Raw genomic sequence first — 21,638 nt, 5'->3', positions numbered from 1 at the left:
TCCTCCCTCCCGATCAATATTTTGGAACTACACGAAATCTTCAAGGCCTTGAAGGCTTGGCCACTTTTGGGTTTGTCACAGTTTATCAGATTCCAATCAGACAATATAACCTCTGTGGCTTACATCAACCATCGGGGGGAATGAGAAATTTCTTGGCTACGAAGGAAGTATCTCAGATTCTGGAGTGGGTGGAGGCCCACAGTTTTTCTCTAACAGCGATCCACATACCGGATGTGGACAACTGGGAGGCGGTTTTTCCCAGGGGAATGGTCTCTCCATCCCGAGGTGTTTGCAGAGATATGCAGCAAGTGGGGGACGCCAGAGATAGATCTCATGGCGTCCCATCTGAATACCAAGCTACCCAGGTATGGATTGAGGTTGAGGGATCCCCAAGTGGATCTAATATATGCACTAGCATTCCCCTGAGGTTCAAACTCATATATCTTTTTCCTCCATTACCACTTCATCCTAGAGTTGTGGCCCGCATTACCTTGTCGCAGAGACCTGCATATACAAGGTCCATTTGTTCATCAAAATCTAGATTCTATGAGGCTGACTGCGTGTATATTGAACGCTTAGTCTTAGCCAAGAGAGGTTTCTCTGAGAGTGTCATTGATACTCTTATGCAAGCTCGTAAACCAGTTACTTGGCATAACTACCACAAGGTGTTGAGGACCTACTTAATCTGGTGTGAAGAGTGTGGTTTTTACTGGCACAGAGTTAAGGTTGCCAGGATCTTATCTTTTCTCCAGGATGGGCTGGAGAAGGGCCTTTCTGCTAGTTCCCTGAGGGAACGGATTTCAGGCCTGTCGGTTTTATTGCACAAGAGACTGGCTGAGCTTCCAGACGTGCAGTCCTTTGTTAAGGCTCAGATTAGGATCAGACTTGTGCTTAGATCTGGGGCTCCTCCTTGGAGCCTAAATATTGTTCTTCGGGTTTTGCAACAGGTTTCCGTTTGAGCCTCTGAATTCCGTTGACAATAAATTGTTATCTTGGAAGGTTCTCTTTTTATTGGCTATTGCCTCTACGTGCAGAGTTTCTGAGATCTCTGCTTTGCAATGTGAGCCCCCTTAACTGATTTTTTATGCAGATAAGGCAGTTTTACGTACTAAATTAGGTTTCCTTCCTAAGGTTGTGTCAGATCGCAACATCAATCAGGAGATTGTGGTTCCTTCCTTGTGTCCTAATCCTTCTTAATCGAAGGAACGATTACTTGACAATTTCGATCTGGTTTTGAGCCTTAAAGTTCTATCTTCAGGCTACTAAGGAGTTTAGACAATCTTCCTCTTTGTTTGTTGTCTATTCAGGGAAGCATAAGGGGCAGAAGGCTACTTCGACTTCCCTATCTTTTTGGTTAAGGAGTGTCATCCGCTTAGCTTACGAGACAGCGGGACTTCGTCCTCCTGAGAGGGTAACGGCTCATTCCACTAGAGCAGTGGCTTCCTCTTGGGCCTTTAAAAATGAGGCCTCTATGGATCAGATTTGTAAGGCGGCTACCTGGTCCTCCTTACATACTTTTTAAAAATTTTACAAGTTTGATGTTTTTGCTTCGGCTGAAGCAGCTTTCAGGAGAAAGGTTTTGCAGGCTGTGGTGCCCTCAGAATAGGGTCCGCCTCTTCCTTTCTGTTCCCTCACATTATTCATTCAGTGTCCTCTGGAGCTTGGGTATAGTTTTCCCAACAGTAAGAAATGCAGGTGTGGACTCTCCCTATCTTAGGAAGGGAAACATAATTTATGCTTACCAGATAAATTCCTTTCCTTCTGGATAGGGAGAGTCCATGGCCCCACCCGTTTTTCTTGTCTATGGGCGGTCCCCTATTATTTATTTTATTCTTCTGGCACCATTTATACCCTAATGTTTTCTCCTACTTTTCCTTGTTCCCTCAGCAGAATGACTGGGGTAATGAGCAAGTGGAAGGGATATTAAAGCCTTTGGCTGGGGTGTCTTTGCCTCCTTCTGGTGGCCAGGTGTTGTATTTCCCAACAGTAAGGAATGAAGCCGTGGACTCTCCCTATCCGGAAGGAAAGGAATTTATCTGTTAAGCATAAATTATGTTTTTAGACACAAGTTCCCTCATGTTAGTGCAATGCTGCTTTGGGAAGCTTTTTAAGTAGGAGCGTTAATTTGTCTTTAGATCTCTATGGTACCAGCATTTGAAACAATGCATAATATTATTTCAAACACTGCTGCTGTAAAGTGCTAAAGACGTGTGCACGCTCCTGAGCTCCTATGCGCCTACCTAAATGTACGTTTCATAAAATGATACCAAGAAAACAAAGCTAATTTGATAAGAGATGTAAATTGGAAAGTTTTCTAGACCTGTATGTTTACTGTCTCATCAAGTAGTTTTACATAATTAAACAGTAACACGTTTTTCTGTAGAGAGACAAAAGCATAAATCAAAGCACAAAAAAAATATTTTCTTGTTTAGACAGGTGTTCTTGCGCATGTTACTTGGTTTCGCACTATGGTGCCAATTTACTATGCCCCGAATGGGGGCAACTCGCCCTGTTTCCGTGTGAGCCTTCAGGCCGGAAACAGGAGTTAAGACGCAGCGGTCTTAAGACTGGATACACCGCCTCTGAGGCTGCAGACATCAATCTGCCCGATCCTATACGATTGGGTTGATTGACACCCCCTGCTAGCGGCGAATTTGCAGGGGGCGGCATTGCACAAGCAGTTCACCAGAACTGCTTGTGCAATGCTGAATGCCGACAGCGTATGCTGTCTGCATTCAGCAATGTCTGTCGGACATGATATGCTACAGCATATCATGTCGGATAGACATTATTAAATCGGCCCCATAGTATAGAAGGAACAGGCCATTTCTGGTTTATAAAAACTACAAAACTGCACAGAATTTAAAGACATCTATAGTTTCCTATAATAAAACCTAGTAATTGTGTATATGTATATATACCTAGTAAACATTTTGTGTATATATATATATATATATACCTAGTAAACATTTTGTGTATATATATTGTGATAAAAGATTTGTAATATACACATATTGCTGTACTTCACAGTGACATAGCACAACCAACCTCTTTATGATTATTTCCCGATATTCAGTGAGTAACAATTTACTTTTCTTGCTGACAAAATCGCACTGGCCGTGTTGATGCAATTAACCGTCTTATAGCATTAGAGAGATGACCCGGCTCAGTATGGAAGAGACTACTTTTTGCTTGTGGTAACAATAACAAAAAATTAAAAAATTGTTTTTCGCCACAGATTTCAGACTAAGGTTAACACTTTTGCTCTCAGATTGCTTTGCAATGTTTTGTAGCCAAGGGGATTCAATTTAAAGGGACAGGAAATTCCAACATTTTCTTTCAAGCTTTTAATAGAACATACAATTTTCAACAAGTTTCCAATTTACTTCTATTATCAAATTTGCTTCATTTTCTTGTTATCCTTCGCTGAAGGAGCAGCATTGCACTACTGGCAGTTAGCTAAACAATCTAGTTATCCAATCACAAGAGACAAATCTGTGCAGGCACCAATCAGCAGCAGCTCCCACTAGTGTAGGATATGTGCGTATTCTTTTTCAACAAGGGATACCAAGAGAACAAAGCACATTTGAAAATAGAAGTGAATTTAAAAGTGTCTTAAAATTACAAACTCTATCTGATTCTTGCAAGTTTAAACTTTCATATCCCTTTAAATAAATGTTAGGGTGATTTACAAAATAAATAAATAAATGACATTGCCATTTTAATTCTATGTGGCAAATTTATCAAGCTCCATAACCTGTCCGCCTGCTCTGAGGCGGCGGACAGAAATCAACCCGATCCAATACGATCGGGTTGATTGACACCCCGCTATATCGGATCATGTCCGCTTGCACCATAATAAATAGGCCCCTATCAGTGTACCCAATGATAAGTAAAGAAATATTCATTTAAAAAAAAAAAAAATTGAGGGACCCTGTAAACAGTTACTAAGGTCAACATAAGCCAAACCATTGGTATAATTTATCCTTTTTATGGTGTTAGAGAAATGCGTAGCAGTTGAAGTGTGCTATCCTGTGCTGGTAACGATTTTTTTTCAAGTGCATACTTTTTTGCTAATGAGGTCATGTGCTTGCTTTACGTCTGACATTTAACCCTTGCTCTGCTGCTAATGGCTCCGCTTCCAAACTTGCCCTTTTTGTGTCATTCTCTAACCCAAAAACTAACTGCTTTTCTAACCTCCGCCATTTTTTGTTTTCTGTTTTTTTTGGTTGGCTTTGCTCAATAGAACTTTTTGCTACATATGTTTTTTTTCTGTATTTGTGACCTATTTATTTTCTTACTTGTTTTTTTTCTCCTCTCTCTCTCTCTCTCTTCCTCTCCCTCCCTTTTTTCCCTCATTCATTCCTTCCTCTGTCCTTTGAAATTCCCTTGTCTGTTATTTGTGTCACTTCAAACGTTTTTGGACATCCATTCTTCTACATGCACCAAAAAACTTTTTAAACCAATGTCCTGGACTCATTGCTTCAGCAACTACACTGGGGAGCTGTTCTGTTTCATACACCTCTGTGTCCTTGTTAATGTCTTTGCTGACTGTATTTGTTCTCTGTTAGAATAGCTTTGTTCCTGCATTTATTTTCCTCTCTCTCAAGGAGATGCATCAAAGCAACACCATGACTTCTTTTTTCTAAGTGTACGGAGCTTGGGTAGATTAACGCAATTCTAACATTTACATGCAGACCGCAAGATGAATATACAAAGACTGTATACACTTGGTTACCACTCTATTCAAGCTGAGTTTTGTGACTCAAATTTTGAAATAGTTTTTTATTTTACTTTAAGGGTTTTTTTGTTGTTTTTTTAACGCAATTTGATGTCTGGAGGTTTACTCTTTTATTTTTATGTTTAGCCATTTCATTAAATGATTTAGAAAATGCAGTATTATCTCTCAAGGCAAGAGGAGAAACAAAAATAAATTACATTTTTTTAGTCATTAAATGTTTGGGGCAGCTTTAGAAAAGACTTCTAAAAAAATGAATATGAAAATAAACGTAAAGGCCGATTATCTCATTGTGTCCTTATATTTATAAAGATGTTAGATTTTAAACTCAAAATGAAAATCCCCATAAAGGGCCAGATTACAAAGTGGAGCGATATTTAATGATCCCGCTTGTGTGCTAGCTCTGCTAGAAGTAAGCTTTTTGCGTACGTCAAGTAGCGCTTGTATAACAAGTTGAAAGTAAAACATTTTAGGGCTGAATTATCATTGTGCGAGCTGACATGATCCGATATTGCAGATCATGGCCCCTATTTAAGAAAGGTCTTGCGGACCTGATCCGACACTGCGGATCAGGTCCGCAAGACCTCGCTGAATGCGGAAAGCAATACGCTCTCCGTATTCAGCATTGCACCAGCAGCTCACAAGAGCTGCTGGTGCAACGCCGCCCCCTGCAGACTCGCGGCCAATGGGCCGCCAGTAGGGGGGTGTTATTCAACCCGATCGTACTCAATTGGGTTGATTTCTAGTGATGTCTGTCCGCCTGCTCAGAGCAGGCGGACAGAGTTATGGAGCAACAGACTCGCCAGAAACACGGGCCCACAAGCTCCCTACGGAGCTTGTTAAATGGGCCCCCATGTCTGCTGCACATCGATAAATGACAACAGCATACGCGCTCAGCATTTATCATTGCACCAGCAGTTCTTGTGAACTGCTGGTGCAATGCCGCCCCCTGCAGATTTGCTGCCAATTGGCTGCTAGCAATGGGTGTCAATCAACCTAATCGTATTCGATAGGGTTGATTTCTGTCCACCACCTCAGAGCAGGCGGACAGGTTATGGAGCAGCAGGCTTTAGACCGCTGCTTCATAACTTCTGTTTCCGGTGAGCCTGTAGGCTCGCCAGAAACACGGGGCATCAAACTCTATACGGAGCTTGATAAATATGGCCCTTTGTCTCATGTGATAACCCGATGCGCGCAAAAAGTTAGAATTCCCCTATAGAAGTCAATGGAGCAAAAAAAGTGTAGAAAAAAATGAACACCCAACCCACGCACAAACCCGATTGCATATTCTAAAGTGCGCTAACTCGACATGAACATATTAATATTTCACATTCCAATGTTCTTCACATGTTCTATTCACAAATAAATATTTATAAATACGCAAACAAGTAGAATATCACAGGGCGGTACACAGAGTGGACTAAATCCTAAGACAAATATGCGCTAGTAAGAAGAGAAGAATCAGCAGCTGAAACCTATAGGTGAAACGAAAGTAAAACTACCGTTAACGTCTATAAGTAAAAGCATAAAAACAAAGGCAAAAACAGCGCCAAAAACTCTATACTAAATCATGAAAACCAGTTCATTTGATCCAATGTAAGTTAACAATATTAGTTCATAGTAGATCCAAGAATAAAAGGATGTGAAGATTTTCCCCTTACCAGAAATGACCTCAATCTAATGAGGTAAGTTGCCGCATCTGTGAGGGAAAAAGACTTCCAGCCATCTTGTTCTTTGTTTGGGATTGTATGCAGTAGTTCTTATCCACCTCCTGGGTTATTTCATCACAGATGGTCCTTCCGTTATTACGTTCAGCAGCAGGTGCTCAAAATCGATATTAAAAGGAAAGAACCAAATAGTGTAATACTGTGTTTAATAGAATAAATATACAGTATATACAAATAAAAAATGTGCACTCACATTATATACCCTCAAACAATATGAGGTATGGGTAAAGGATAGAAACAATCTCCAAAGCCGATATCACAGGTTACAGAGTGTGTATCAAAAAGTCCTGATCGTCAGCAAACAAGAAATAATGCGTAAGCCAGTACCAGCCAATGTAGTATTCAAACAAAATATGTTAAATGAAAAGTGCCCTAACGCGTTTCAAAAGTTAAGTATTAGTGCCTTCTTCCTCAGGTATATATATATATATATACACACACATGATTATATACAGGTATAGATATATATATATATATATATATATATATATATATATATAAACAATATCAAAGAGCAAAGCAAGTGTTCAGTAAATGGATTCCCAAAGGGTGTTATGGGTGGTTTAAGTATAACACCCTAATACATCCAGGGAATCAGTCCCAATAAAGTCTGTGCTATCAGGGGCAGCGGTCAATGTGCAGTACATATGGAACACAGCGTTGGTTCCTGGTTTTCTATTCCTTGCTTGTCAGGTGATTGTATGGATGCCACTTCAGCCTAGTTGTCACGGCTGTAAAGTGCAGAGATAAATGTGCAGTCACTGTAATAATGTCCGGAAAAACTCTTACCCTCCACAAGACTTGGTGGGGTGCCTGGGCGCACTGCTGTACTTCTCCTCGGACTGGTGTTAAAACCCTTCCGTGGGGGTGCAGCGTGTGGGTCCTTCTTGGCGTGCTTGGAGATCCGGCTCTGGTAACGTAGTATACTCTTGCACACCCCGTGACGTCGCTAGGTGCACTGTGGGTAGTGTAGTTCAGGACAAACCCGGAAGTCAATGCCGGTTTCGGCTACGGGAGCAACAGGTCAATATGCGGTATATCCACCGCTATATGGATAAAGTTCATAAAGGAAAAAGATCTGTTGACTCAAAGTTAGTTGCTGGAAAAACTTGTTTATTATGGTGATCCAAAACAAGTCAAAGTAAGCAAAGTACATAGGGTCACAGTGAGGAACGCCTGACGCGCTTATGGATCACCATAATAAACAAGTTTTTCCAGCAACTAACTTTGAGTCAACAGATCTTTTTCCTTTATGAACTTTATATATTATATATATATATATATATATATATATATATATATATATATACACACATGATTATATACAGGTGTATATATATATATATATATATATATATATATATATACACATGATTATATACAGGTATATATATATATATATATATATATATATATATATATATATATATATATATATATATATATATATATATAGGGAAATCTATTTAAAAAATATAGAACATATTCTGCTATGTGAAGAGCATTGGAATGTGAAATATTTACAGTAAATACACAAACACTTTATTAAATATAAATATTTCATAAAAATGATTTTACATGGTTTCATCTACTTAACTGCAAAAAACTACAATGCGCTTATACATATATGTATTTATGTGTTTATATGTGTATATATGTCTGTAAATACACATAGAAATACATAAATACATATGTATACATGTATAGACATATATATTTTTATACATACATAAACATATTTAGACATTTATATTTATGTATCTCAATCTAAAAGCCCTTTGCACCCGAGCCCTTATAGATTTTTGTTGTAATATTTTTTTTATATTTTTTATTAGATGGTGTTATGATGTACTTTGTAATATATTTTTGATGTGTATTGCGACACTTTTTTGTTTCACAAAACAGTTAACCAGAGTTTTGAGGACGCGCTCAATCAATCATCTTTACTTTCAACTTGTAATACAAACACTACACCCAACGATACAAAAAGATGCAATAAACCCCTTTTTTCGCTCTTGCGTAACTGTTAGTGCGCCACTTGCAATCTGACCCAAAGTGTTTCATTAAGCACAGTAAAAAAACAACACAATGTGCATTTATTGTATACTTCATCTGCTTCTGCAAACTGTGTTTTACTGCTCACCCAGAGGATTTTTTTTTATTATTTACAATACTATGTCCCTTTAAGGGCTGCTTTTGGTTCTTTGTTTTAGACTGGACAACCTTGTAGAAAAACTGCTAAAACTGAGCTATTTGATTAGAGCAGAATGAGATATGAACCCAATGAGCTTACAATTCCGATAAAACTAAGGCAAGCCTTGGTTTTTATGTTGTACATTATTTGCTGCTGTAAGAAATATCAACAAAATGTATAATAAACATTTACAGTTTTATATTTTTCTTTTTTTTTAATAAATAAACTATGAAACCTTTTTTAGGGCTAATACAATAAAATGAGAACGTGACATCTGCATCATGATACCCCCTCTACACGTGCTACATATGTCTAAACTCACTTGGTGCAGAATAAGTCAATTCATTTTAGATTATTTCCAGAGCTGATCACTAGATTTATAGACAAAGGTGCCATCGTGTTTGCATTGATTATATTGTTGTCGGCTGTTTATTTAGTAGTAGTTATATTAAAGGGACAGTCTACTCCAGAATTGTTATTGTTTATAAAGATAGATAATCCCTTTATTACCAATTCCCCAGTTTTGCATAACCAACACTGTTATAATAGTACACGTTTTATCTCTACGATTACTTTGTATCTAAGCCTCTGCAGACTGCCCCCTTATTTCAGTTAATTTGACAGACTTGCATTTTAGCCAATCAGTGCTGACTCCTAGGTAACTCCACGTGCATGAGCACAATGTTATCTAAATGGCACACATGAACTTAACTGTCAAAGTGCCCTGGGATAAGGGCTTAGAAATTAGCATATGAGCCTACTTAGGTTTAGCTTTCAACAAAGAATATCAAAAGAACAAAGCAAATTTGATGATAAAAGTGAATTGGAAAGTTGTTGAACATTGCATGTCCTATCTGAATCATGAAAGTGTAATTTTGACTAGACTGTCCCTTTAACATTATCCGCTCTGTCATCTGGTTTTCTTTGTTACGCGTATAACAGGGCATTTTTATTTTATTAAAACCTAAATCCTTTGCAGAATAATAAGCCCTACGTGTCGGTCCCTTTTTGGGCATGCGGGAGCTTTGTTCTTATCAGACAAATAGCAGTAGGTTTTTAGGAATTACTGGTGTATAAATATTTCCTGTTCGTTTTCTTATCATTTTAAGCAGCTTTAACCCTTATGTACCCTGTATATTGGGTGTTAGAAGAGCTTTTCAGCCCTGTATTAGGGCTCACCGACAGAAGCAAGACTGTGCTATTTCTGCGTTACTCAAAGTCTGAGGCATTCGGAAATATCATGGTCTCTCCCTGTCGATGAGACCCGCACTATTTAACCTTTACAGGGTACATTGGCTTGCTTAAGGGGTTAAATGAACCATTTATTGCACGATAACAATGTTTAATGTCCCTTTAACAAGTTACTGATCCTTAAAGGGACATGAAATCCAACATTTTCTTTCATGATCTAGATAGAGCATACCATTTTAAAAACTTTTCCGATTTTATTCTGTTATCAAATTTGCTTCATACTTATGATATTCTTTGCTGAAGAGCTTACCTAGATAGGTAGCGTTCACATATCTAGAGTTTGTGCTGCATCTAATGCTCTTACAAATATATAAAATTGCTTAAAGCATTCTTATAAAACTGTTGCCAGTGTTTCATATACCTGCTACATACCAGTTTTCAACAAAGGACACCAAGAGAATGAAGTAAATTTGATAATTGAAATAGATTGGGAAGGTTTTTTTTAAATGTAAGAAAATGTTAAGTCTCATGTCCTATTTAGAGATTATCCTTTGTCTTATGCTTTTGTTTATGATCCCACAGAAAACATTACAGGTTGTGATACCTTTTTATGGACTGGTATTGCTGTGGAGTCTTTACAACTGCAACATGACAGGTCCAGTAAAAGTCATTACTACCCATAAAGCCCTTGTCCTGTTACCTGCGTCCCCCCTTTATGGTTTATATCCGTAATCCGGTCTGCTGAGAGCACTTGTGTGACACTGTTTTTCTAAGAGGAATGTATGGAGCATGTATGTAAATAAAACAATGAAAGAACCTGAAGCCATAAAGCTTGAATTTCTTGTACTGGTTGAGGATTTGCTATTAATAAAAATTCTACAAAAAAGGACAACAAAAACAACCGTGATCTGTGTTTATTGGGATTTGGAATGTGGGTCTGAGATAGTGTGTGGTTGTTAATAAAATGATATGAAATATCAACTGTAAATGTGTGCAAAACGCGTTGTTAGGGAATTTATTGTATATATGTAAATTAAATCGCTCTCTAGTCTTCTTTTATTAGAGCAGTGGCTTTATCAGTAGCCCATCAGCATACCTGACTCTCTTTGGGAATGTGCCCCAGTGGCTATAATATTCTGTTGCAATGTTGCTAAAGTCACAATATGGCCACCAAAATCTCACTTGTGCAGCAATGTTGCTAATATTGTGATTGATGATGGGGATCAAACTTCAGTTACCCCATTAAATGCCAGAGAGAGCTTCAGTGCACTACTTTGACATTTGTTTCTGCTTTTTCTGTCATCCAAGGGGTTAACTCAAGCCCTAGCTACATTATTTGTGAACTCACCTTTCATGGTGACTGTAAGCTCAGTTGTCTTGAGTAGTAAGTTGCACAGTATGCTTAACATTTATTCTGGTCAACAATCTTTGCAGCCCAGAAAATAAATATAGTGGGGTGTCTCTTAAAGGGATATGACACCCAAAATATTCTTTTCTGATACAATTTTTTAAAAAAGTTTCCAATTTACTACAATTATCAAATTTGTTTTGTACCCATTATATTCTTTGTTGAAGAGACACCTAGGCAGGTGTAAGGAGAAGTACATGGCAGGAAATAGTGCTGCCATATAGTGCTCTTAAATTTGGACAACATTCTTGCAAAAATTCTGCCATATAGTGCTCCACAAATGGTCTGACTCCTAAGCATACGTCCCTACTTTTTGACAAAGGATACCAACAGAACAAAGACAAATTAATAATAGAGGTAAATTAGAAATTAGAAAGTTGTTTAAATTTGTATATTCTATCTGAATCATGAAAGAAGAAAAAAAACCCAATCCAGCCCCAAATAACAGAGGTTATGTAGGTTCATAGCTAGACTCCTGTTCGTGTAAAAACCAAAGCCACTCCTTGTTTTCTCAAGCACACCTGGGTTATGTAGGTTCATAGCTAGACTCCTGTTTGTGTAAAAACCAAAGCCACTCCTTGTTTTCTCAAGCACACCTGGGTTATGTAGGTTCATAGCTAGACTCCTGTTCGTGTAAAAACCAAAGCCACTCCTTGTTTTCTCAAGCACACCTGAGTTATGTAGGTTCATAGCTAGACTCCTGTTCGTGTAAAAACCAAAGCCACTCCTTGTTTTCTCAAGCACATCTGGGTTATGTAGGTTCATAGCTAGACTCCTGCTCAGGTAAAAACCAAAGCCACTCCTTGTTTTCTCAAGCACACCTGGGTTATGTAGGTTCATATCTAGACTCCTGTTCGTGTAAAAACCAAAGCCACTCCTTGTTTTCTCAAGCACACCTGGGTTATGTAGGTTCATAGCTAGACTCCTGTTCGTGTAAAAACCAAAGCCACTCCTTGTTTTCTCAAGCACACCTGGGTTATGTAGGTTCATAGCTAGACTCCTGTTCGTGTAAAAACCAAAGCCACTCCTTGTTTTCTCAAGCACACCTGGGTTATGTAGGTTCATAGCTAGACTCCTGTTCGGGTAAAAACCAAAGCCACTCCTTGTTTTCTCAAGCACACCTGGGTTATGTAGGTTCATAGCTAGACTCCTGTTCGGGTAAAAACCAAAGCCACTCCTTGTTTTCTCAAGCACACCTGGGTTATGTAGGTTCATAGCTAGACTCCTGTTCGTGTAAAAACCAAAGCCACTCCTTGTTTTCTCAAGCACACCTGGGTTATGTAGGTTCATAGCTAGACTCCTGTTCGTGTAAAAACCAAAGCCACTCCTTGTTTTCTCAAGCACACCTGGGTTATGTAGGTTCATATCTAGACTCCTGTTCGGGTAAAAACCAAAGCCACTCCTTGTTTTCTCAAGCACACCTGGGTTATGTAGGTTCATACCTAGACTCCTGTTCGTGTAAAAACCAAAGCCACTCCTTGTTTTCTCAAGCACACCTGGGTTATGTAGGTTCATAGCTAGACTCCTGTTCGTGTAAAAACCAAAGCCACTCCTTGTTTTCTCAAGCACACCTGGGTTATTTAGGTTCATAGCTAGACTCCTGTTCGTGTAAAAACCAAAGCCACTCCTTGTTTTCTCAAGCACACCTGGGTTATGTAGGTTCATAGCTAGACTCCTGTTCGGGTAAAAACCAAAGCCACTCCTTGTTTTCTCAAGCACACCTGGGTTATGTAGGTTCATAGCTAGACTCCTGTTCGGGTAAAAACCAAAGCCACTCCTTGTTTTCTCAAGCACACCTGGGTTATGTAGGTTCATAGCTAGACTCCTGTTTGTGTAAAAACCAAAGCCACTCCTTGTTTTCTCAAGCACACCTGGGTTATGTAGGTTCATAGCTAGACTCCTGTTCATGTAAAAACCAAAGCCACTCCTTGTTTTCTCAAGCACACCTGGGTTATGTAGGTTCATAGCTAGACTCCTGTTCGTGTAAAAACCAAAGCCACTCCTTGTTTTCTCAAGCACACCTGGGTTATGTAGGTTCATAGCTAGACTCCTGTTCGTGTAAAAACCAAAGCCACTCCTTGTTTTCTCAAGCACACCTGGGTTATGTAGGTTCATAGCTAGACTCCTGTTCGTGTAAAAACCAAAGCCACTCCTTGTTTTCTCAAGCACACCTGGGTTATGTAGGTTCATATCTAGACTCCTGTTCGGGTGAAAACCAAAGCCACTCCTTGTTTTCTCAAGCACACCTGGGTTATGTAGGTTCATATCTAGACTCCTGTTCGTGTAAAAACCAAAGCCACTCCTTGTTTTCTCAAGCACACCTGGGTTATGTAGGTTCATAGCTAGACTCCTGTCCGTGTAAAAACCAAAGCCACTCCTTGTTTTCTCAAGCACATCTGGGTTATGTAGGTTCATAGCTAGACTCCTGCTCAGGTAAAAACCAAAGCCACTCCTTGTTTTCTCAAGCACACCTGGGTTATGTAGGTTCATATCTAGACTCCTGTTCGTGTAAAAACCAAAGCCACTCCTTGTTTTCTCAAGCACACCTGGGTTATGTAGGTTCATAGCTAGACTCCTGTTCGTGTAAAAACCAAAGCCACTCCTTGTTTTCTCAAGCACACCTGGGTTATGTAGGTTCATAGCTAGACTCCTGTTCGTGTAAAAACCAAAGCCACTCCTTGTTTTCTCAAGCACACCTGGGTTATGTAGGTTCATAGCTAGACTCCTGTTCGGGTAAAAACCAAAGCCACTCCTTGTTTTCTCAAGCACACCTGGGTTATGTAGGTTCATAGCTAGACTCCTGTTCGTGTAAAAACCAAAGCCACTCCTTGTTTTCTCAAGCACACCTGGGTTATGTAGGTTCATAGCTAGACTCCTGTTCGTGTAAAAACCAAAGCCACTCCTTGTTTTCTCAAGCACACCTGGGTTATGTAGGTTCATAGCTAGACTCCTGTTCGTGTAAAAACCAAAGCCACTCCTTGTTTTCTCAAGCACACCTGGGTTATGTAGGTTCATATCTAGACTCCTGTTCGGGTAAAAACCAAAGCCACTCCTTGTTTTCTCAAGCACACCTGGGTTATGTAGGTTCATACCTAGACTCCTGTTCGTGTAAAAACCAAAGCCACTCCTTGTTTTCTCAAGCACACCTGGGTTATGTAGGTTCATAGCTAGACTCCTGTTCGTGTAAAAACCAAAGCCACTCCTTGTTTTCTCAAGCACACCTGGGTTATGTAGGTTCATAGCTAGACTCCTGTTCGTGTAAAAACCAAAGCCACTCCTTGTTTTCTCAAGCACACCTGGGTTATGTAGGTTCATAGCTAGACTCCTGTTCGGGTAAAAACCAAAGCCACTCCTTGTTTTCTCAAGCACACCTGGGTTATGTAGGTTCATAGCTAGACTCCTGTTCGGGTAAAAACCAAAGCCACTCCTTGTTTTCTCAAGCACACCTGGGTTATGTAGGTTCATAGCTAGACTCCTGTTTGTGTAAAAACCAAAGCCACTCCTTGTTTTCTCAAGCACACCTGGGTTATGTAGGTTCATAGCTAGACTCCTGTTCGTGTAAAAACCAAAGCCACTCCTTGTTTTCTCAAGCACACCTGGGTTATGTAGGTTCATAGCTAGACTCCTGTTCGTGTAAAAACCAAAGCCACTCCTTGTTTTCTCAAGCACACCTGGGTTATGTAGGTTCATAGCTAGACTCCTGTTCGTGTAAAAACCAAAGCCACTCCTTGTTTTCTCAAGCACACCTGGGTTATGTAGGTTCATATCTAGACTCCTGTTCGGGTGAAAACCAAAGCCACTCCTTGTTTTCTCAAGCACACCTGGGTTATGTAGGTTCATATCTAGACTCCTGTTCGTGTAAAAACCAAAGCCACTCCTTGTTTTCTCAAGCACACCTGGGTTATGTAGGTTCATAGCTAGACTCCTGTCCGTGTAAAAACCAAAGCCACTCCTTGTTTTCTCAAGCACACCTGGGTTATGTAGGTTCATAGCTAGACTCCTGTTCGTGTAAAAACCAAAGCCACTCCTTGTTTTCTCAAGCACACCTGGGTTATGTAGGTTCATAGCTAGACTCCTGTTTGTGTAAAAACCAAAGCCACTCCTTGTTTCCTCAAGCACACCTGGGTTATGTAGGTTCATAGCTAGACTCCTGTTCGTGTAAAAACCAAAGCCACTCCTTGTTTTCTCAAGCACACCTGGGTTATGTAGGTTCATAGCTAGACTCCTGTCCGTGTAAAAACCAAAGCCACTCCTTGTTTTCTCAAGCACACCTGGGTTATGTAGGTTCATAGCTAGACTCCTGTTCGTGTAAAAACCAAAGCCACTCCTTGTTTTCTCAAGCACACCTGGGTTATGTAGGTTCATAGCTAGACTCCTGTTTGTGTAAAAACCAAAGCCACTCCTTGTTTTCTCAAGCACACCTGGGTTATGTAGGTTCATAGCTAGACTCCTGTTCGTGTAAAAACCAAAGCCACTCCTTGTTTTCTCAAGCACACCTGGGTTATGTAGGTTCATAGCTAGACTCCTGTTCGTGTAAAAACCAAAACCACTCCTTGTTTTCTCAAGCACACCTGGGTTATGTAGGTTCATAGCTAGACTCCTGTTCGTGTAAAAACCAAAGCCACTCCTTGTTTTCTCAAGCACACCTGGGTTATGTAGGTTCATATCTAGACTCCTGTTCGGGTGAAAACCAAAGCCACTCCTTGTTTTCTCAAGCACACCTGGGTTATGTAGGTTCATATCTAGACTCCTGTTCGTGTAAAAACCAAAGCCACTCCTTGTTTTCTCAAGCACACCTGGGTTATGTAGGTTCATAGCTAGACTCCTGTCCGTGTAAAAACCAAAGCCACTCCTTGTTTTCTCAAGCACACCTGGGTTATGTAGGTTCATAGCTAGACTCCTGTTCGTGTAAAAACCAAAGCCACTCCTTGTTTTCTCAAGCACACCTGGGTTATGTAGGTTCATAGCTAGACTCCTGTTCGTGTAAAAACCAAAGCCACTCCTTGTTTTCTCAAGCACACCTGGGTTATGTAGGTTCATAGCTAGACTCCTGTTCGGGTAAAAACCAAAGCCACTCCTTGTTTTCTAAAGCACACCTGGGTTATGTAGGTTCATAGCTAGACTCCTGTTCGTGTAAAAACCAAAGCCACTCCTTGATTCTCAAGCACACCTGGGTTATGTAGGTTCATAGCTAGACTCCTGTTCGTGTAAAAACCAAAGCCACTCCTTGTTTTCTCAAGCACACCTGGGTTATGTAGGTTCATAGCTAGACTCCTGTTCGTGTAAAAACCAAAGCCACTCCTTGTTTTCTCAAGCACGCCTGGGTTATGTAGGTTCATAGCTAGACTCCTGTTCGTGTAAAAACCAAAGCCACTCCTTGTTTTCTCAAGCACACCTGGGTTATGTAGGTTCATAGCTAGACTCCTGTTCGGGTAAAAACCAAAGCCACTCCTTGTTTTCTCAAGCACACCTGGGTTATGTAGGTTCATAGCTAGACTCCTGTTCGTGTAAAAACCAAAGCCACTCCTTGTTTTCTCAAGCATACCTGGGTTATGTAGATTCATAGCTAGACTCCTGTTCAGGTAAAAACCAAAGCCACTCCTTGTTTTCTCAAGCACACCTGGGTTATGTAGGTTCATAGCTAGACTCCTGTTCGTGTAAAAACCAAAGCCACTCCTTGTTTTCTCAAGCACACCTGGGTTATGTAGGTTCATAGCTAGACTCCTGTTCGTGTAAAAACCAAAGCCACTCCTTGTTTTCTCAAGCACACCTGGGTTATGTAGGTTCATAGCTAGACTCTTGTTCGTGTAAAAACCAAAGCCACTCCTTGTTTTCTCAAGCACACCTGGGTTATGTAGGTTCATAGCTAGACTCCTGTTCGGGTAAAAACCAAAGCCACTCCTTGTTTTCTCAAGCACACCTGGGTAAATGAGTCATTATACCTCTGTGATTTACTTATTTGTTTTGTTTGTGGCTCTGATGGAGAAAATAATATTTTATTTTAAAAGATGACAAATTAGAAATGTATTTACAGAGAAGGCTGCAATATTTTCATTACTGTAGCTAATATTGATCTACACTTGCGTATTTACCTACTCTGCAATTATCAGGGATAATTTAAGCCAGTATTCCAGTGGTTAACCTTTGTTATATCTGTGCTCAACTCAACTCTATGGCATCACAAAATGGAACCCTTGCACTGAGGTTTATTAGCTGTTGCATTGCCCCCTCCCCCATTGCTGTATACAGTCCTGGGTGATACCCGGCAGTCGCTTGTATATATAATACTATGAATTGTGCACTTGTGCATGGTGGGAATTGTAGTTCCCGTATCGCACACATTCAGTAAAAGGGACTGGCACCATCAGGGACCAGCTATGTAGTCAGCGTGCAGAATCCAAGGTAAGTCACTCACATCAGCTTTTGCAAACAAAGGGTTAAATCCCAACATCAAGTGTATGAAGCTGTAATTTAACCAGTTGAATAGCACCATCTGTCAGTGATATTCTGAGTTTTTATTTACTGCTTTAGGTTTGTTTTTAGCAGTTGAGGGGTTAAATCGATAAATAGATTTATTATGCACATACCAACACATTAAAATCTGAAAAATATCTGGATCCTAAATTATTTTCTTAAAGTAAAGGCGTTTGAAGGGGTATTTTTGTAATATTCTGCAAGTGTCATACTTAGGGATGGGCGATTGTCTTTATATTTGAATTTGAATGTTAGAACAAATGTTATTGTAGAAATTCGATTTACGTAATAGAATGTTGATAAGAATGAATATTCTTAAAAATTCTATTATCGAATGTTATTTTCAGTTTTCGAATGTCATATTCGAATTCGAATGTCACATGAAATTCGATAACATTTATAAAACACAGTTGTAGACTAGAAATACTATTTCAAATTCGAATGTCACATTCAAATGTCACACTCAAATTTGAATATTACATTTATAAAACACAGTATTATACTAGAAATACTATTTCGAATTTGAAAGGTTACATTTATTAAACACAGTTGTAGACTAGAAATACTATTTCAAATTCGAATGTGACATTCGAATTCGAATGTCACATTCGAATATTACATTTCAAAATTGAATGAATACATAGCTAAACATTCTATTAGTTGAAAGAATATTTTAATTTGAAAATAGAATGTTATATAAACATTCGAAATTTGATTCGAACGAATGTATCAAAATTCGTTTTAAATTTCAAATTTTTAGAAACATTCGGCCATCCCTAGTCATACTTAAATGTATGATTTGAGCAATATTCGTAACGTTTATTAAACCAAAAATAATAATGTTAATTAACATGTAAATAGAATGTTCTCAAAAATGTTAACATTATAAAAAAATAAAAGCTGCTCAAACCCCATAGATATTTAAATGCAAACACACCTATATTGATTTTCTAGAAGGAAGGTTGGAAACTTAGCTGCAAATGCATTTGAAATGCCGGTGATCAGTGAATTTTCAAATGGATTGGAATTGGTTTCGAGAGTAAAAACCCAATATAAATCCACACAACTTGCTCAGTTAGGGCTGAGAACCAATATGAGATAGGAGTCATGAGTTTGGTGTCTGACCTTGGGAAGTTAATTTGTTTTTCATTAAAGTGATAGAAGAGAAACCAAACATTTAAAGGGGCTAAGCACAACTTAAAGAAAATAAAACAACATTGCATTGTACAGCCATTATTTAGTTTTCCTGCTTTCAAATATCTCTGAAAAGTGTATTAGTTCAACTTCTTCCAAGAAAGTTTGTAGAGGTTCTGGGAACATTTACCTGAGCTTGCAATATTAGTTCAGACCCTTAATTGCTCACAGCAAAAGAGACCAGGAACATGGATTAATTCCATCAGGTTTTGCAAGGGGTTTATCTATGAACTGCTTCTTGATTTGTGAAACCTTGTAAACTGTGCTAAGAAATATGGTGTGCTAAATGGTCTAACATATTGATTAAGCACTGTAGTGCTTCACTGCTAATGCACGAAGAGTGCATGATATGTTCCAATAAACAAATAAAATGGCTCTAAAAAAAAGATAAGAGATCATAAGCCCTTGAGGTTAGTGATATAAGGGGGTGAACGGAATGAAGTTTAGGCATCGTCTTCTGAAGCCGAAGAGGCGAGAGGACAGGACACACCAGCAATGACTTCACTGCAGCTTGGAAGAAATTCTGTAAGAGCCTGCGGTGGTTAAATGAGAGAGTTGAAGTTCCTTGTGGGAGATACAAGAACAGAGACAAAATCAGTCAAATGATTTGTGGTTTGGAGATGTGATATTAAAGAAAAAACAGCTCTGTCATCATTACTGAGAAGGACACGTCAGTGACATTTGTGAGTGCAGAAGAGATCTAATATAACAGGGATGGGCAGTGTTTTCATATGAGATTTTACACTGCAATTTGTCTTCACAAATGCTTTAATTTCTGTTAATCAGAACAAAAAGAACATTCTAGTTCTGTATACAGAAATGTGCAGTGCCAATAAGCTGAGTGTTTCTACAGACCTATAAACAGACCTATAAACGTATACATAAAATGAGGAAAGGAATTACAAGAACATTCTGTGTGTTGAAAATGGGGAGTGTTAGATGCATTATGGTAAATGAGGATGTAGCGGGCTGAATATTCTATAGTGCACAGGAGGATGAAGGAATGCTAAATGAGAAATGTGATGTAATTGAGGGTGTAATGATTTAGTGAATAAATGGTCCAGGATAGGACAATGAGCATAGGCTGAATAACTTGCAAGCAGGAACTGTGTGTGTTTGATAGATGATGCGCAGGTACCAGCTATCCCATAGGTTGCAGAACAGCCACAGAATTATAGCTCTTGCCCTGTGGTACGACCCCCTTTTTGTAGAACCTCAGTGCTGTAAAGAAATCTTCCTCTGACTTATCACACTCCTCTCTGGACTTCCCACACCTTACCCTGTATTGCACACACCCTCTTCTTTTGGACCCTGGTTCCAATATACTATACTAAAATTCTGGTAGGTATATTGCTGGGTTTTTCTTTAAGTTTGTTGCAACCTTATTTTGATTTGTATCAGGTACGTATAATACTAGACTAGCCGTAATCACAGCACATAAAATAACTGAGACTTGTGATTATTTCTAGTGCAACTTTTGTGTATGTGAGTTTCACAGACAGCGATCACTCACTTAGAGCCCGATATTCAAAACCTCGCCAGCATGGAGAGAAATCTCACAAAATGTTTTGGATTTTTTTAGCCCTTGTATTGTAATGTAGGAGTCTCTGTTAAACATAAAGAACACTACATAGCAAAATAAACAATTCTCAAGATAATATTTCTGATTCAAATTTTTTTTTTATGGGTCTCATTGTACTGACGAGACTCCTTAGAATCTCTCACCTGAATGACGAGGTATTGAATATCCGGCCCTTAAAAGTAGTGACAACAAAATATTGTTCTTCTAAACCACAGCCAGCACTGACTTGCATATTGTGATGTCTTTGGACGTTATATAGGTGTACAGTATTTTATTATTTTAAACAATATGAAGGGCTTGAGGCAAATTAAGAAATGCAATAAACATATTAGTAGATGTAAATACAATATTTATTTGTATTTATTGAGCTCTGCTTGGTCTGTACAGCATCTTATGAGATGCATTGACATTGTTAAAATAATAAAAAGTTTTTATTAGCATTGCTAGAGTAAAAGTGATGCATTAAACTAATGCAGTAGAACTGAATATATATTTGCCCTTGGGGTTGCACTTTGTATCATCATACTAGGAAAAATCCCCAAATAATAATTAGGGTCTTGACTAAAATGATATTAACAATTAATTATGAGTTTGGACAGAATTACCTCATTAGTTCACGCTGAACAATTGTTGAGTTGTTACGGAACATTCAGTATTCATTTTTTGAACAAAAAGAGCAAGATTACGTGTGGAGCTCTAACAGTTACATGCAATCGATAAGGGGTATATCCGTTCGTATTACAAGTTGAAAGTAAATGTGTTCCTTTGAGAGCGCAATTGAAGTTAACACTCGGGTTAGCGCATCCTCAGCGATCTGGTTACCTGTTTTGCAAAACAAAAAAGTGTCACAGAACACATAAAAAAAACAACATTACAAAGTAGTTACACTCATAATAACACCATATAATAAATATACATTACACAGTACAGTTACACTCATAATAACACTATCTAATAAATATACATTACACAGTACAGTTACACTCATAATAACACTATCTAATAAATATACATTACACAGTACAGTTACACACATAATAACACTATCTAATAAATATACATTACACAGTACAGTTACACACATAACACCATCTAATAAATATACATTATACTGTACAGTTACACTCATA

The 21,638-nt window shown here is 38.8% G+C and overlaps 1 protein-coding gene across 5 annotated transcripts in view; it reads left to right on the top strand.

Moving 5' to 3' along the window:
* NCAM1 (neural cell adhesion molecule 1) overlaps positions 1-21,638 on the top strand; it is a 479,250-nt gene that overhangs the window by 438,283 nt on the left and 19,329 nt on the right. The window contains exon 17 of one of the 5 annotated variants that reach the window (XM_053690127.1): positions 4,489-5,023. The exons of the other annotated variants lie outside the window; for them this stretch is intronic. Within the exon in view, the coding sequence (XP_053546102.1) occupies positions 4,489-4,571 (83 nt within the window). The 3' untranslated portion in view covers positions 4,572-5,023. Of the gene's footprint in view, positions 1-4,488; positions 5,024-21,638 lie in introns of those variants that run through there. 5 annotated transcript variants of the gene reach the window in all.

This window comes from Bombina bombina, chromosome 8, assembly GCF_027579735.1.
Source record: "Bombina bombina isolate aBomBom1 chromosome 8, aBomBom1.pri, whole genome shotgun sequence".
Classification (NCBI taxonomy): Eukaryota; Metazoa; Chordata; class Amphibia; order Anura; family Bombinatoridae; genus Bombina; species Bombina bombina.
This window is presented reverse-complemented; position numbering and strand designations above follow the sequence as displayed.